The sequence below is a fragment of the Terrapene carolina genome, unplaced genomic scaffold (genome assembly GCF_002925995.2).
Source record: "Terrapene carolina triunguis isolate 2854851 unplaced genomic scaffold, T_m_triunguis-2.0 Scaffold68, whole genome shotgun sequence".
NCBI classification, from domain to species: domain Eukaryota; kingdom Metazoa; phylum Chordata; order Testudines; family Emydidae; genus Terrapene; species Terrapene triunguis.
Window position 1 is genome coordinate 77,280,134 of NW_020664419.1, and position 16,846 is coordinate 77,296,979.

A 16,846-nucleotide genomic window follows, 5' to 3' on the forward strand; every position below is an offset into this window, starting at 1 on the left:
ACCTAGAGAGAGGTCTGATTTGAAGATGACACCCTGGTTATGGGCCTGAGTAACAGGCAGGATGGTGGGTTTGTCCACAGTGATTGAGAAAGACTGTAGCGGGGAGGGCATGGGGGAAGATATTCAGAGTGCTGTTTTAGCCATGTTGAGCTTGACCTAACACCTAGACATCCATGAGGCAATGTCAGAGAGACAGGCTCAGATTTTAGCCTGAACAGAAGGAGACCGGTCTGGAGAAGAGAGGTAGATCTGTGAGTCAGCATAGATATGGTAGCTGAATTTCTGTTTGCAGGCGAGATTAGCCACAGATAAGATGGAGAAGATAAGGGACCCAATGAGAGAGTCTATGAACCCTGTACCAGCCTAGAAGGGGTTAAGGAGCTGCTCTGGGCTGGAGTAGCCCCAACCTGCTGCACCTGCAAGTCATGCCGGGAATGGAAGAGGGGTTTAAAAGCATGACACTCAGTCAGCTCAGTAAGAACAGCTGTGAGAGGGGAGCTGATTGCTGAGCTTCCCAACTCCCAGGAAGAGGCCTGGTAGCAAGCAGAGCCCACACCCTGGCCTAAAAGGAACGTGGCTGAAGAGGGGAGGCTGTCTCCTATAATTTTTGCTGGAAAACCAGTGGACTTTGAGTTGGACTGTGGCCCACCCGGGGCCCCGCTGAAGGAAGAGAGGCCAATGTCCTGGCTGGGACAGCCTGTGTGTTTCTTTTTCTTTCTTTCTGTTCTTTTGCGGCTACTGAGCTGTTTGTGTGTTCCCCAGAACTCTGAAAGGGAGAGAAGTATCCAGAAGGGCTCAGCCTACGGCCTGAGAACCCATCACTGCCAGAGTGCTACAGAGCATCCCACTGGAGTAACTGGACCTGAGAGAGTGCACAGCCCCAGCAACACTGCAAGAGGGTGCTGTGTTAGGAGCAGGTCCTTGACAAATCCCTACAGAAAACTGAAGAGGGGTGGATGAGGAGGATCCTTTGAAGGACACTATGAAGGAGTGAGGTAGGAGAAGCAGGAGGAGAACCAGGAGAGGACAGAGTTCCATGGAAGCCAAGGGAGGACAAGGATTTCAAGAAGAGGAGAATGGTTGATTGTATTGAAGGCAGCTGACAGGTTAAGAAGGATGAGGATGGAGTCCTGGTTCTGAGTTCTGGCTAGGAAGAGGTCATGAGAGATTTTGATTTCAGTTGAGTGCAGGGGGTGGAAGCAGAATAGGAGTGGGGCTAGGATGATGATGATGATGATGATTTGTATTACCGTAGTGCCTGGGAGCTCCCTTCGTGGACCAGGGCCCCATTGTGCTAGAGGCTGTGCAAACAGAACAAAAAAACACTCCCTGTCCCAAAGAGGATTGAATTGAAGGAGGGAAATGCCTGACAGGGATTGTGTTCAGTGAGCTTAGAGGTAAAAGGGATACAGGAGAGAGGCAATAGTTGGAAAGGCCAATGGGCTCAAGGATGGCTTTTTTTAAAAATAGGAGAGACTAAAGCATGCTTGTATTGTGAGGGGAAAGAGCCAGAGGAGAGCGAGAGGTTACGGAGAAGAGTAAAGTAGGGGATGAGAGGGGGCGCAAGGGAGATCAGTAGATGGGATGGGGCCATTGGGGCAAGTGGAGGAGTTAGGGGAGGAAAGCAGGTGAGAAACTTCTGCATCTGTGACGGGGAGGAAGAGGGTTGTAGGAGGAGAGGGGGAAGGTCACTTGGAATTTCTCTTGGAAGAAATTAGCAAGAACCTGTGCAGAGAAAGCAGTGGAGGCAGAAGGGGAGGGCTTGAGGAGTGAGTCAGAGGTAGTGAAAAGGGGACTGTGATGGTGGATGTGGGAGTCAATTAAGTTGTAGAATTATAATTGGTTAGCTAGGAAGATGCTAGAACTGAAGGAGGAGAGAACCAATTCGTAGTGGAGGAAGTCAGCCAGGTCACAGGAGTTCCACCAGAGTTGCACTGCAGCATGAGAGCAAAAGCGGAGGAAGCGGATATTTGGGATGGGGAACCAGGGCTGGAGGTTGGCAGGGCCTATCTGGCTATGGGAGAGCAGCAAAAAAGAGTCTAGGAGAGGGATGTATGGAGAGAATCAACAACCGTATCAATGGAAGAGAGAGCTGAGCTCAGAGCAGACAAGATGTCATAGACATTGATGGACTGCAAGTCACAGAAAGGGTGAGTGACAAGGTGTGAGAGCAGGGGCTCATGGGGTCTGTAGAAAGAGGCCAGATGATGGTCAAAAAGGGGGAACTCAGCAGGAGAGAGCTCAGAAAAAGAACAGTGCGGGGTGAAGAGCAAGTCAAGCGAACGGCTCTGTTGGTGTGTGGGAGAGTTGAATCATAGAATATCAGGGTTGGAAGGGACCTCAGGAGGTCATCTAGTCCAACCCCCTGCTCAAAGCAGGACCAATCCCCAGACAGATTTTTGCCCCAAATCCCTAAATGGCCCCCTCAAGGATTGAACTCACAACCCTGAGTTTGCAGGCCAATGCTCAAACCACTGAGCGATCCCTCCCCCAGCTAGGACTAGAGCTGCAGATGGAGTGAAGAGGTGATGACGAGGAAAACATGCAGCTAGGGTTCAGATGGGAGTTGAAGTCACCAAGAATGAGTGTGGGAGATTGTGAGGAGAGGAAGAGAGAGAGATCCAGGAGTTGAGATCAGAGAGGAAGGCTGATGGGAGGAGTTAGATGGACAGTAGATCATAGCAGCATGGAGTGGGAAAGGAGAGAAGAGTCAGGTGCAGAGCTATTCAGAAGAAGAGAAAGATTGAGAAGGGGGAGGTGGGAGAGATAGACAGTGGCAGGAATGGGAGAGGAGAAACCCAATACCCTCCCCATGGTCTGATCCAGGGTGGGGAGTGAGAGAGTAAATATATGAACAGATACCTATACGCATACCTAGTGTGCCTATAGCCATCTGTAATCGATTGCTTTATACTAAGATAGTGAGCTCTTTGGGGCAGGGGCTGTGTGCGGTCCCAGGTCCCGTGATAACACTAAGTGGAAAAAGTAAATAACTGGAACCAGGATATCTTTCCAAAGCAGAAAATTCTTTCCCACCATTGCTTTACCTCATATTTAAAACAACTAATGATCACTACTACATATGCACAGACAGGCCTTGATTTTAGGACAACCAACTGCACAGTTATGTATCTTCCTCTGATAGTCCGTAGTTCTGAGGGGAGGGCACAGAGAGGAAGGTTAGTGTTGTGCAAAGCATGTTGTGGGGAGGTACCTTCTTACTACTACTGTTTCTGGGGCTGGCACGGGCACTTCTGCTGCTAATGCTAAGTTGGGACTCTGCTAGAATCAGCAAGCAGCTCATTTTGTCGAAACTCAGTTAAGTATCTTCATCATCAAATGGAATAGCTGCTGAATGTTTGGATTGCCGCACAGGGTGGCTCGTTAGCTGGAGGTAATAGCAGCAATAAAGCAAATACCCCAGATTCCAATCTCACTCACATCCATGACTGCAACCATTGTCTTAAATTATTCATGCAAGATTTCTTGACAGTGAAAAGTTGAGTGAGGTCAGTGTTACGCATGACACACATTTGCTTCCAAGTCTTGTCTAAATCCAGCTAAGTAAAAATCTTCCATTTCGTCAGCTCATTCCAAAGATACAATCAGAATGAATTTTATCTGCTAAAGAATTCAACATTAAAAAAAAAAGTAATGAAATACAATGTGACAAACATACTCACACACAGTGTGTTTTTATTTACCAGCATCTAGCTGCATACCCAGCATATACACACTCTAATAATATTCTGGTGCAGAAAGCAGTAGTCAGTGAATCATAATTTACAATAGCAGTGTTCTTCATTCTGATCAAAGGATGGTGCTGGAACACTTCTGTAATTTGAAACCTTAAATGATAAGAAGTTACTGCTAAACAATTCTCTGTACTCATCCATCTGTTAGAATGAAAACAAACAAAATGAGGGAAAAATCCAGACGTCAACCAAACCAATATTCACATCAAAACTGTTTGTACATTTGCTCCCAGGGGGAAAAAACCTGCTATCTATAGGGGTAAACTCCAGATACTAGCAGCTATCAGGATGGACAGACAGCATCCATCGATCACTTTAGGCCTTTCTACAATAGAATCCCAGCTACATTAGGGAACCCACAACTTGGTTGTGTCCTAACCATATCATAAAGTGGTTTAGTTTTGCCTGCATAGACTAAACCAAATCAAATTATGACCACATTAAAGAACTATGCTAACAAGGTTCTCTTCCCTTGGTTAGTATATGATTTTGTCTGGTATGCACAGGAAAACTCAAACCATGTTATAACATGGTGAGGGTGCAGCCATGTTTTAAAAGAGTTCCCTAACATGGTTGGAATTCTAGCACAAAGGCATGGACAGACACAGGTCCTCTTAGCTCTATTCATCCAAAAATCTCAACCCACTTTACAAAGCTGGGTAATTGTTATATAATCCCTAATTTGCAGCTGAGGAAAGAGGAGCACCAAGAGGCCGAGTGATTTGATGGAAGCCACTCAAGAAGCCAATTGCAGACCTGCCACTAGAACTCTGGTGTCCCAGCTCCCAGACCATGCTCCGAACACTAGAGAGATTGCTGTCTCCTAATAAGGCCAATAGACAGTTCATAAATTGAGGAAGTGGAGGCACTGAAGCTGTCATTGGACCTGTTTTCTACTCCTCCAACTATACTAACACAACAGTTACTCCTATCCATACTGCACCCTCTCTAGCACTAACCCACCCTGATGGCTAGGTCAGCAGATGTGAATAAAAGCAAGTTTTCTCTCTGACGTAATTTATCCGAAATTTAAACAGAAGGCGAGGCAAGTGCATGTGATTGCTCTTCTGATATCATGGTGAACAGTTGCCTAACTCAGCAGAAGCAGACATTAGCACAAAGGCAGCCGCCTTTGCCATCTGATATTGAAAGAAAACCATTTGGCTAGCGCTTGTAGCCAAGGCTGATAATCTCCTTGCCGCCCATCTTTCAGAGTCTGGTCTGATATACCTTTCATATTTCTGGAAGGGACGCAGCCAGTGACAAACAAACAAGGAAACCTGAAGGTGAAGAAAAGCTAAGGTTAATCTGCGCATTTCTGGCTACAGATATGACAATGGTGTTTCAGAAATGGCTAATTAATTTGCATTCTTATTTTCCCTGACACTATGATAGTGGGTTTTTAGGCTGAGCATTTCAAAGCAGCATCCAAAATGTTTGAGGGGTATGTGAACTCAACCTTTTAAGCTCTGCCCATCATTAATTATTAGGACTTCGTTGCAGGCTCATGCAGATTAGAAAGCTGCACTGAAAGGGCCCTGTATTAAAACAATTCTATCTTGAATAATAGCAAAAGAAGCATAAAAATCACCAGCCCCTTCAATGGCTGTTTATAGAAATGTTTCCCTGTTTCAAGCTTGCTCCACTGTAAAAGTGCCTCTCAACTTGATTTAATCTTTTTGTGCTGGGAGTCCGTTTCCAAGCACAACATCCATTGCCAATTCTAGATGCAACAAACCCTCAGGAGCCAAAAGTAGATGTTTTTAAATTAAAATGTTGGGGAGGGAGGGGAAAGTAGTTATATTCTGGGAATAGTCTTGAGTTTTATATTTTTTTTAAGTAATTCAAAAATTTAGTATGAGGTGTAAAACTGAGTCAGAGTGAAGTAAAACTGAGAACGATGTTTCAACTACACCAGAGCAGACAAAAACATAAACCAAGTCCTAAAATGAAGCCAGGAGAATCAACACACACATGCATTTAGATTCCAAATATCTTCTGAACTATAAAAATAGTCTTTGTGTAATCATCTTCATCTATGTAGACAGATTCACGTACAACTCAGACTGGAGGAAGCATGGGCTTGCGGTTAAAGGAGTAGATTGGGAAATTTGGATTTAATTTCCAGCTCTGGAGATTCCTTCTGTGAACTTGGCCAAGTCCCTTTTGCTCTGTGTGTCTAGCTCCCCATTTGTAAAACAGGGATAACAACAGTTCCCTACCTCACTGGGATTTGGTGAGGATAAATCTGCTAATGTATATGAGGCTTTCAGAGTTCCACAGTGATGGAAGCCATGTAAGAATCTAGATACATAAATAGGAATTAAGGCTGAATTTCTTTTTTAAACCAACAAAACAAATAGTTAATGAAAGAGAACAGTGGTCTGAGACTTTGTTTGCCAAGTCTTGGAATAGCTATTTATGGTTGACTGAAAAAGAAATTAAGTTTACAGGAATAATGTAAGTTCACATTTAACTTTACTTACCACAGAGCAGTTTTACCTTATAAGAAACAGCTGTGCACCAGAGAGGGGGTATTCCCCAGAAAGGCTTTTAAAGGGGAGAATCCTTTGTCAAAGAACCATGGACCCCAAGAAAACAAAAACTCACTTCTGAAATATCTGAAAAATTGCCCCTGCCCCCTCTTCTTCCTTGATATGGAGATCTCATAGACTAGATGACCATAATGGTCCCTTCTGACCTTAAAGTCTATGAGTCTATGAGCTCTATGGAGGTCTCAGACTCAATCGACTTTAAGGTCAGAAGGGATCACCATGATCATCTAGTCTGACCACCTGCACATTGCAGGCCACAGAACCTCACCCACCCACTCCTGTATTAGAGAAAGGTGAAAAACCCCCAGTGTCTCTGTCAAGCTGACCTGGGGGAAAATCCCGTCCTGATCCCCAAATATGGCAATCAGTTAGACCCTGAGCATGTGGGCAAGACCCACCAGCCAGACACCTGGGAAAGAATTCTCTGTAGTAACTCAGAGCCCTCTCCATCTAGTGTCCTATCACCAGCCTCTGGAGATATTTGGAGATATTTGCTACTAGCAGTCACAGATTGCCTACAATGGCATGTAGCCAGTCTCCTCAGACATCCCCTCCAGAAACATACCAAGCTTAGTTTTGAAGCCAGTTAGGTTTTTTTGCCTCCCCCCCACACTGCTCTCTTCCTTTTCATGGGCTCATGTTATCTGGTACCATAATGTAACTGCATATGAGCTCATACAAGGACCTTGTAGGTCTAAAATGTTGTATAATTGGGCAAAAACACATCAAAACCAATGAGGAGTCTGGAGGCACTTTAAAGACTAAGAGATTTGTTGGGCATAAGCTTTCGTGGGTAAAAAACCCACTTCTTCAGATGCACAGACTAACACGGCTACCCCTGTGATATAAAGCACATCAGTAGATTTAGGGCTTGATCCAAACCTCATTAAAGTCAAACCCCCAGAAACATTAAAGTGATTGGGCCAGTAAATTATTTCATTAGGGCAAATATGAAGAAAAGCAAACAGTTGTACTAACAACAATTTACGTAGCTGGGATTTTTTTCTCTGTTTCTATTATGTTTTGTGTCTGAGTAAAAGATTTCCCTGTACTCACCCCTGAGCTGAGGTGGTAATTACTTGTTTGTGACATCAAAGACTGTGCAAACATTTGCATTTGTCACAAATTTAGCTCATGTCTCATGACTGCTGAAGGGCGTGTGATCATTGTCAATTGGCGGCACAAGACTAGAAGCTAAGTCTGCACACTAGCACATGTATGCAGACATAGAGGTTTAATGGGCTACCCCTAATTTGAACATGGGTTTTTGTATGTGTAACTCTTCTGTCAGGTGGAGCCAGCAGCAACAAGGGCCGGGTTCAGTATCTAGGGTTTCCTTTTCAACAATACAACACAAAACCGGCTTGAGCCTCCACCTGGTGACCTGGGACAATTACACTCACCCCCTGGGCATCTCTAAGAGGCAATACTTCCCCTGTTGCAAGCACAGAGTCTGAGTGTAGCAAAACCTTTTAATAAAAGGAGGGAAGTAACTCAGCATTAATTTGGGAAAACACTGCAACTAGGGTTCATAAACACAAACCATGAGCAAAAGACCCACCACCAAGTAAGTTGGGCAGTGTCCTTTTCTCCTCAGGGTCTGAAGTCCAGCAACCCAAAAGTCCCTTTAATGTGCCTGTCCCTTCTCTGTACCCTAGTCACAGTTGCTGTCCTTGGCCAGTGCAGCCCCTGAGTTCAGAGGTTCATCCACAGAGTTCACCTCCCACCCTGTGTGAAGGGGGGAGGGTAAGGAGGCACCTTACACGCTGCACTGCTCGGGCACTTGCTTGTCACCCCAACGTTCGATTGCCACGCCTCTGCGGGGCTGTGCTCTGGCCCTCTCCACCAGCCTCCCTGCTGGCCATGCCTCTCTGCCAGCTGCCTGGCTGGCCACTCACCAAGATGTCTTCAGCCTCCCCCCCACACTTAACACAGCTCTCAGTGATTTCAGCTGTTAGTGGGGGAACCTAACTGCTGGTGCACATTGTGCAGTCTCTTCCAATAGAGGCACTGTTCCAAAGTAGGTCTAATACTTAGACCTAGGTATCAGTGATCAGCTCTGCAACGTGTAACAAGACTCTCAGTTGAGTCTAAATGGGAGAGAGGAATGGTCAAGTGGCATCAACAACCCTTAAACAGGGCCCACACCACTCTCAACTCATGGGGCTTTGGAACCCATGTCCCCTGTCTAGCGAGTGCCGTTCAGTTGAGGGTGAGTCCCTCCATCGGGATATGCCAGGTACAGTTCTGCTGCCCTCGGTTCACACAACAACCCTTTATTACTCCTGCCCTAATAACAAGGAGACGGGGGATCCAACACCAGCCAGAAGTGATCATTTGGGCAAGCAATCCCATCATGCTGAGCACCTAGGCAGGGTGTGTGTTTCCATGCAAATGAGATCAGCTTCTGAAGTTTTTTCCCACAGCTCACCACTAGATGTCAGGGGAGAGCTCATCCAGACTCTGCTTACATTTGTTTTATAATTTGCAAATATTTGAAAGGAAAGCTTAACCCTTAGGGATCATGGATCTAGGGATTGCAAGAGCTACAGCTGAGTTTTCTACAGTGTGACAGCCCATCTAAAGGCGGAGGAGGTCAAACCTCCAAGGTGCTGAGAATGCTCTTTTTCCATTGGAAAGAAAATATTTCTGAGCTGCTTTAGGGGAAGAGAGAGGTGATTAATCCATGTTGCGGCGTGTATATTGTAGAGATGGCAATTTTGTTAGATGTGATGAGGAGGCGTGTAACATAAATGTTTAGGTAGGTGGATGGAATCAGGCCCAAGGAAAGGAAGAGTTTGAATAGTTACTGAAATGCCTGTCTGACTATGAGCAAAGAGCAATGTCAGCCTATATATGTGAAACCATGTAAACGACCACTGCCTGCCATGCTGACCAATATTGTTTCATTGTTTATTTGTACTCCCTGTCTGTCTAGATCCTTCCGTTTCCTCTCGTCTTATCCTGAGACCATAAGCTCTTTGGGGAGGGACTGTATTTTGTTCTGTGCTTGTACAGCGCCTAGTGTAGCCCACACACGTCCTGGGTGTGGTGTTCTGTCCCATCTAGTGGCACTGAGACCACTTAGAGATTATGAGTCTGCTCTACAGCCTTAGCTAACAGCAAGTTGTTGGTTCGATCCCGCCCGCCCACAACCGGGGTTTGTCGGTGTTACACTAGCACAATGGGGTCCTGGTTCATAACTATGGCCCCATGGTATTATAATACAAATAGAAAACAATAATAATGCACTCCGTGCATCCAGATCACTAACCTTGTTAGCCTGTGGTTTTGTATTCACAGAACATCATCAAGAAAGTGATTGGACAGAAGTTTGTGTACAAGTTTGTCTCCTTTCCTGAGATTTTGAAAATGGATCCTCATGCTGTGGAAATCAGCAGAGAGAGCCTCTTGCTGCAGGACAGCGAGTGTAAGATGCTTTCCGAGGGCAGAGACCAGCACAAGCACAATGTGTCAGCTCTGAAAAGCACAAGCCGTAACGAATATATCCATTCTGGTCTGTACTCTTCTTTCACCATCAACTCCCTGCAGAACCAGCCAGACACTCACAAGCCAATCAAAACAGAAAAACTGGAGGAGAAGTCGGAAGGAAACACACCGGTGGAAGAAGTCAGGACTGTTATAAGATTTGTGACAAACAAAACAGACAAGCAAGTGATGAGGCCCATTGTGTCGTTGCCATCGACGTCCGAAGCAGCAGCTGGCTCTGCTTTTCTCACCTCTTCAGTGTCAGCTAAAATATCTTCTTTAATGTTGCCTACCACAGCCAGCATTTCATCTACTACTTCGCCGTCTTCATCACGGTCTCCGTCTCTGTCTCCTCACTCACCCCTCCCTTCAGATCACAGGAGCCTCTTTCTTGAGTCCAGTTGCCATGACTCAGATTCTCTTGAGCCTCTGAACCTCTCTTCAGGTTCCAAGACGAAATTTCCATCTCTTCCCCCAAAGGCTAAAAAACCCAAAGGCTTGGAAATCTCAGCGCCGCCCATGGTTCTTTCCAGCACCGATATCGGTTCCATCGCCCTCAACAGCCCAGCACTTCCTTCGGGATCCCTGACTCCAGCTTTCTTTACTGCACAGGTAAGATATGTCTGTCTAATATACTCTTGTTTTGGAAAAATAGGTTCTAATTTGGTAAAGACTAAATGAAGGATCAGGTTTATGTGCATGTGACTTTCACATTGAAAAGAGTCCATGGGGAGGGAAAAAAGGTGTAGGAGATGCCTATATAAAATGTGGAAAGTACAGTCCTTTCTTGCACACATGCCCAGCGGTAATGTGGAGAAAAGTAATTACAGTTCACAGAGTGGGTGGAAGGATAACGAGACATTCACTTGGGGCAGCTGTTAACATCAATCAGCTATCGTTTAAAACCAGTTTCAAGGTATGCAGAACAAGGAGGAAAAGGCCAAGAAACAAATACACGTAGTTACTCCGTCAAAATGTGGATGTGTATGTCATGGGATGCTTGGCTGATTTTTTTAGTACCACTTGCTGCACCCATTCATAAAGTGTGACATTTTCATTAGCTTTCAAAGCAGATCAAATTAATTGGTTTCTAAGAAAGGGCTCTTAAGCCAATTTCAATTTCAAAAGACCTTACAGGTTCATAAAGCATTTGCTGCAGTCTCCTTTCTGCATGAGCCTAAGAAATACCCATTTGTTTCTGTTCACTGTAAAGTGGATGTTAACTAATTACACAATTGTAGGAGTGTCAGTGTTGAACAATAGTTGTCCTGAAGGTGGAGTTCACTAAAAATAATGTCACTGGACAGACCTAGTAATTCAAAGGACAAGAGGAAAGTCAGCAAGAAGCAGATGATTTAGTGCTTGCATCATGCTAGGTTATTTGCGTCTGACTGCACCACAGTAAAATTAGAGAGGAAATTCATTTGTAAAAATATGCACAAAGAAAGACTATAGGAATAAAAGTTCACGCAATCAATATTAAGTGAAATTTATTGAATATATAACAAAAAACAAAACAACAAATGGTACGGTGGCTAACTCACTCACAAAAGCAAGGAAATCTAGGGATATGATTTAAGCCTTATCCCGAATTCACCAGATATTATGCCTTCCTTTTATTAGAGCCCTGCAGTACTTGGGCACAAGGGAATGATTTAAGGTTGGGTCTCAAATGAAAATTAGCTTGTTTGTCTCTACCTGTCATTCGTGCACATCATAAAAACTCCAAGCGTAAAGTACAGTTAGCAGGAAGAACTGGAGTGTGGCAAGCCAGAACTGAGATGCATTGACTAGCATGCAGAGTATCTAGCTGTGGTAATAACCACGGTAAATGTTTTACTTTCAGGGCACAAAAATGGACAAATAAATCATACCAGGCCCAGAATGGGACAGATTGAAAGCAAGGTCCATTGCACGTCTACTTTAATCTAATACCATACCCAGAATCAGTAGAGCCATTTTGATTTGTTTCCTTGTTGGTCCATTCATTCACCATTTCTTTGGATACTTCGCTTCCTTGTTATCTATAAAATAGTCTATTACACCTAAGATTTTCAAAAAGGAAAAATTAGAAAGAGACTGGTTTGTTTTGTAGTTGACTATGGGCCTCTTCTTGATTGATACTGACTGTAGTCCATTACCAAACACATCAGTGATTCAGTTCTCCATCTGTTTATTCCACCGTTCAACACATCTTTCTTAACAGTCTCTATAAGAGACTGAATGCATCTGTGAGAGACGTGGTGTGCTCTTTGGGGCCATTTGCTCTCCAGACATTTGGCAGCATCATTGGAGCACGGTAGCTGTTTCTGTGTATTAACAATCAATTTTAGGCTTGTTTAAAAAGCATCCTACATCTTTAAGAAGTTTGACATAATTGAGCACATAATAAAATACAAAATACATCAACCATATTTAGGTAACAGTAAAGTTATAATAGAAAGTAACGAGATCTAGAGTTTAGGTTGGCACGCTGCAGTTCATCTCATTTTACTTGGGAATGGCAAGTGCTACACATCCGACTACATTTTATTTACCAGATTCTGATCTCAGAGACACATAGGGACTACATGCAGTCAAGGACATATGCACTCTGTTCCCAACTCTAGAAGTCAGACAGGGTATTTGAATGGTTCAGCAAGAGCTCACAAAATGCAGCCACTTCCTCTGAGAAAATGATTCAAAATGGCTTCCAACAACTATTCTTGAGCACATAAATAAAAAGCTCAGCCAATCAGAGAACCATAACGAAGACCTTATGACTTTTATAACCAAACAGGACCAACTCAACTTCAAAAAGAAAAAAGCGACATGAAGATATTGGGAAAATTTGCTCTTAAAGGCAAAAAGGAATTGGTACAATTTTTTGAGAGAGGTTTTTTTGGAATTTCATTTAATGAACATGAAAACAGGAATGCTTAAATAACAACAAAATTTGAGAATTTTGCCCAGTTCCATCGCTTGTTCTGCAGATGATTTATCTTTTTGTTTTTGCTAGCACTGTTGCCTTTTTCTGGAAAATGGGGAAAGCTGATTTATGTCTGTTTTCTTGAGGCATCTGCTTCAGAGTTCGTAACTTCTACAATATACTGATTCCTAACGTATGAAATGAGTGTGTACACAACAGCCCTTCCCTTCGCATTCATCATCTGCAGGGCCGGAGCCCTTTAGCACCACAGTTACAGACCTTATAGCACGTTAGCTAAAGGGGTAACTTCTGTAGGGGTCATCTATCATGATGTGACATGCACTGTGCTAGTAAGGGTTACACCAACTTTGCTCCTTTTTGGGGCGAAGGTGGGAGCTCTGCTCTTCCTCACTATAGTGCTGTTTGTACAATAAATAACATTAATTTGAAATATTTTTTTAAAGCAGTGCTCCTACAACGGAGATAAATCTAATCCATCTGGGTTAGTGTGGTTATTGCTGGCTTTGGGATAATAGCATCCCAGCAGGATTAAAATACACTACTGATTATATTGCCAGTGGGGGCATAACATGAGATGATATATCAGTTTCCACATGTAATTTAAGGACAGGTGATTCTGTTCTGTTGTTTACACCTTAAATTCCTCCTGTGGTTTTGCTGCTGTCTGATGGCCTCGGTGATATGAAGACTGGAATGCAGCCTGCACTTCTTGTATTAAATATTAACCAAATTCGAGCCTTACTGTGGCTAGCTCCTGGCTCCAGCTGAAAGTGACAACTCTAGTGCTCTGATCTTCACAGGGTGTGGACTTTACCTTAGTACTATTGTCAGGCACCTTAAGGTATTGATTGACCGGACTGGGTTACAACTCAGTTTCAAATCTCTCTTTAAGTACTAGCCCTTCTTTAGGGACTGTACTTCAGAGAAATGGGGTCTCTCTGCATCCATTATTAGGGATCAGACCTCGGGACACAATTCTGAATAAGCTCCTCCTCCTGCCTTTTGCTCTTTATTTCTTCCCAAAGAACCTTTTTAAAAAGGTGTTGGGTTATTGGGTATTCATAGTCATCTGGATCATGACAGCTGCTAATATACTCTTTTAAGAAGGTTCTCTGGGAAGAAGTAAAAGCAGATGTGGGGTTTATTCAGAACAGTGTCCCAAGACCTCACAGCTAGCTCAGCCTGCGTAATACTGTGTACTTCGCTGAACTGTATTGGTTCTGGCTGCAGAGATAGCTGGTTTCAAGTCAATGGCCTTTAACTTACAGAACCCTAAGAACATAGATCTCTGACCATTTATCCTGATCTAGTTCAGTTACATCGTTTGCCATATCTCCTGAATCCCCATGGATACACTCCAGGAGGATGGCTATCAGATAGTAACACAGCCTGGGAACAGCACCACTCATGCCGGCGTCTGAAACAACCCAACATGTACATGATTATTAGCTGTTCTTAAAAAGGGAGAAATGTTTAGTTTGTGAGTGGACAGAGTTACTTTTAAGGGGCAAACCCTGCTACCCCCTTCCCCATAGTCATAAAGGGCCATGGGCACGGTGGGGCTGGTGTGGTGTTGCATGGGGAGATGGGAGTGCAGGATTTGGGGGGCATGCTTGGTGAGCCCAGACCCCTTACATTCTGCACAGCCTACTTCCACAAGGGCTTTCCGCGTGCTACCTGGGATGAGGGGAGGAAATTGGCATGGGGGAGGGGAGGGAGTTGGCAAATAGTTGGCTATGAGGGAGACTATAGTGGCTTTGGAGGATACTGCATCCTTGAGAGAGGACGCGTCCATATACATTTTGGCCTTGTCAACACTGTTGGATCTGTGCTAGTAGCAACAGCACCTAGCAACCTGCTATTAGTAAGATCCAGTGTGGCTTATTCCATTTCTTTAACATGTTCTCCTGTTACCAACCCTGGGGTTTCTTGCCTGCTCTTTTCCTCTAGCACCTTTCCATCCAATCACTCCATCCTTTCTCTCTTCTTCTCCCACACTGTTCTCAATATTTCACTCTCATCTGCTTCCCTCTCTCATAGGACATGATTGCTCTGGTATCCCCATCTTCAAAAAAATAACATTGTCCCCACTTGTTTATCCAGCGGCCACCCTCAACTCCCTTCTTCACTTCACCCCTAAATGTATTGGTCACACAATCCTGTCCTCCATGTTCCTCTGCTTTGCTCCACTGAAACTACGCTTCCCAGAACCAGATCTCCTCCTCTCTACTGCATATTCCTGCTCCTTGACTTCCCTGCTGCGTTGGAGGCCATCGATCAGATTCTCCTCTAAAACTTGCCCACCCTTGCTTTCATCATGAAGTTCTCACATGGTTCTCCGCCTGCATTTCTGGCCATTCCTTTATCATCTCTTTTAGTTGGTCATTGTCCTCCCTACACCCACTGTTTATGGGTTCTGCAGGGCTCCATCCTTTGCCCCATCTCTTCTTGCTTTACACCCGTTCCCTTTGGTGGTCTCATAAGCTACCATTTTTACATCTACAATGACTGGTAACTCTACCTTCCAACTCCTTACCTGCCTATCTGCCTCCCTCCCACCAATCCTGCACATAAGCCTTCCTCTCTGACATCTCCTCCTGGATGTCTTGACATAAGCTTAAACTTAACATGGCCAAAATTGAATGTCTGTCTCCACCCTTCATCGTCTTCCCACTCCCTCATCTGCTTTGTCCTTCTTGACATCACTATTGAGATTCTCACTGGCATGCAGGCACCATAATTGGGGGTCATCTTTGCTCTTCCCCTTTCCTGGCCTGGCCCATCCAGGCTGTGTCCAAATCCTGCTGCTGCTTCCTCGATAACATTTCCAAAACCTGACCTCTCCTTTGTTCACACTGTTACAGTTCTTACTCAGGCCCCGCTCTTTACTTCATGACACGAGCACTATACTTTCCTCCCGCTTTGGCCTTCCCAACACCTCTCTCCAATTCAGACGCACACAGCTGCTAAGCTCACCTCTGTTTGATTCCCAGTTTTACATTGCATCCAGTGTCAGGCGTCTTGCCATCCATCTCCTTTCAAGCCCCTTCACAAGTTCGCCACTCCCATCTCATCCGCTTTTCTCTCTGATGTAGCCCCCTTGCTCTGCCAACGACGCTGGCCTTCAACTTCCATTTGTCCATTTCTCCCACAAACATCTCTGTGCTTTCCTCCATGCTAACCCTTATGCATGGAGCACTTGCTCTGTGTGAGCCGTAAGGCCACTACCTGCTCCTTCAAAGTCTTTCCACAAGCTCCACTTCATGTGAAAAATCAGCCACTAAATAGAGATTAGACTTTTTTGTTTTTTAAAGACCCACCTTTCCAATAGGTTGGGGCTCTCAGATTGGGTGCATTGCTAGCCTAGGTCGCTGTGTGATCTTATTACGGTTATCTCCTGCCCCACTCTTCCCTTCCCAGCTACTGTTTGCTAAACTAACCTTTAGGCTCTTGTTTGGAATTCGATTGCAGGTATGTCAGGGCAGGTGTGAGTCTTCCTGTGGATTTGTACAGCACCCGGCGCAATGGAACTCTAATCCTCACAGACCCCTTAGGCATCACTACAATACAAACAATACATCATTCAGATTTTAAAATTCCTTGACTTCTGGTCTCTCTGTGTCTAGGGTCTTTTACTGTGCCATTAACTGTGGTGTCTGAGCAACATAATGTGTGCATGCGCGCATGCAAAGACAGATGTGACAGTAAACAGTTTGAACAAACTCAAATGAGACCCTTTAGGGGGGCAAAGTTTATACCCTTGGCCACAGCGGAGGTAAAAAGAGAGCAGGACCTCAGCTACAACAGTATGAGACACGTAGGATTATGTGAGTTGACTGAGTGGGGGACATTAATTCCCTGCAAGGAGTCATGAGATTCTTCTCCTTCCCCCAAAGGTTTTAAATGTTGTAAAAGCCAGCTCTCCCCCCGCCCCCTTCAGCAAAACATTTCCCTGTTCAGCAAAGCGCAGGCTCAATTTTAAGCATGTGCTCATGTTCCATTAAAGTCAATGAGATTAAGCACGTGCTTAAATCCTTTCCTGAAAAGGCGTGATTTGCTAATTTGGGGCCTGGAGTGTGAGAAAGATTAGCTGTGGTATTTCAAACCTTGTGTTCAAA

At 44.6% G+C, this 16,846-nt stretch overlaps 1 protein-coding gene across 1 annotated transcript in view; it reads left to right on the forward strand.

Annotated features, from left to right (window-relative positions):
* ELK3 (ETS transcription factor ELK3) overlaps positions 1-16,846 on the forward strand; it is a 59,417-nt gene that overhangs the window by 35,143 nt on the left and 7,428 nt on the right. Inside the window, exon 3 of the mRNA XM_024197957.2 lies at positions 9,614-10,411. Within this exon, the coding sequence (XP_024053725.1) occupies positions 9,614-10,411 (798 nt within the window). The remainder of the gene's footprint in view (positions 1-9,613; positions 10,412-16,846) is intronic.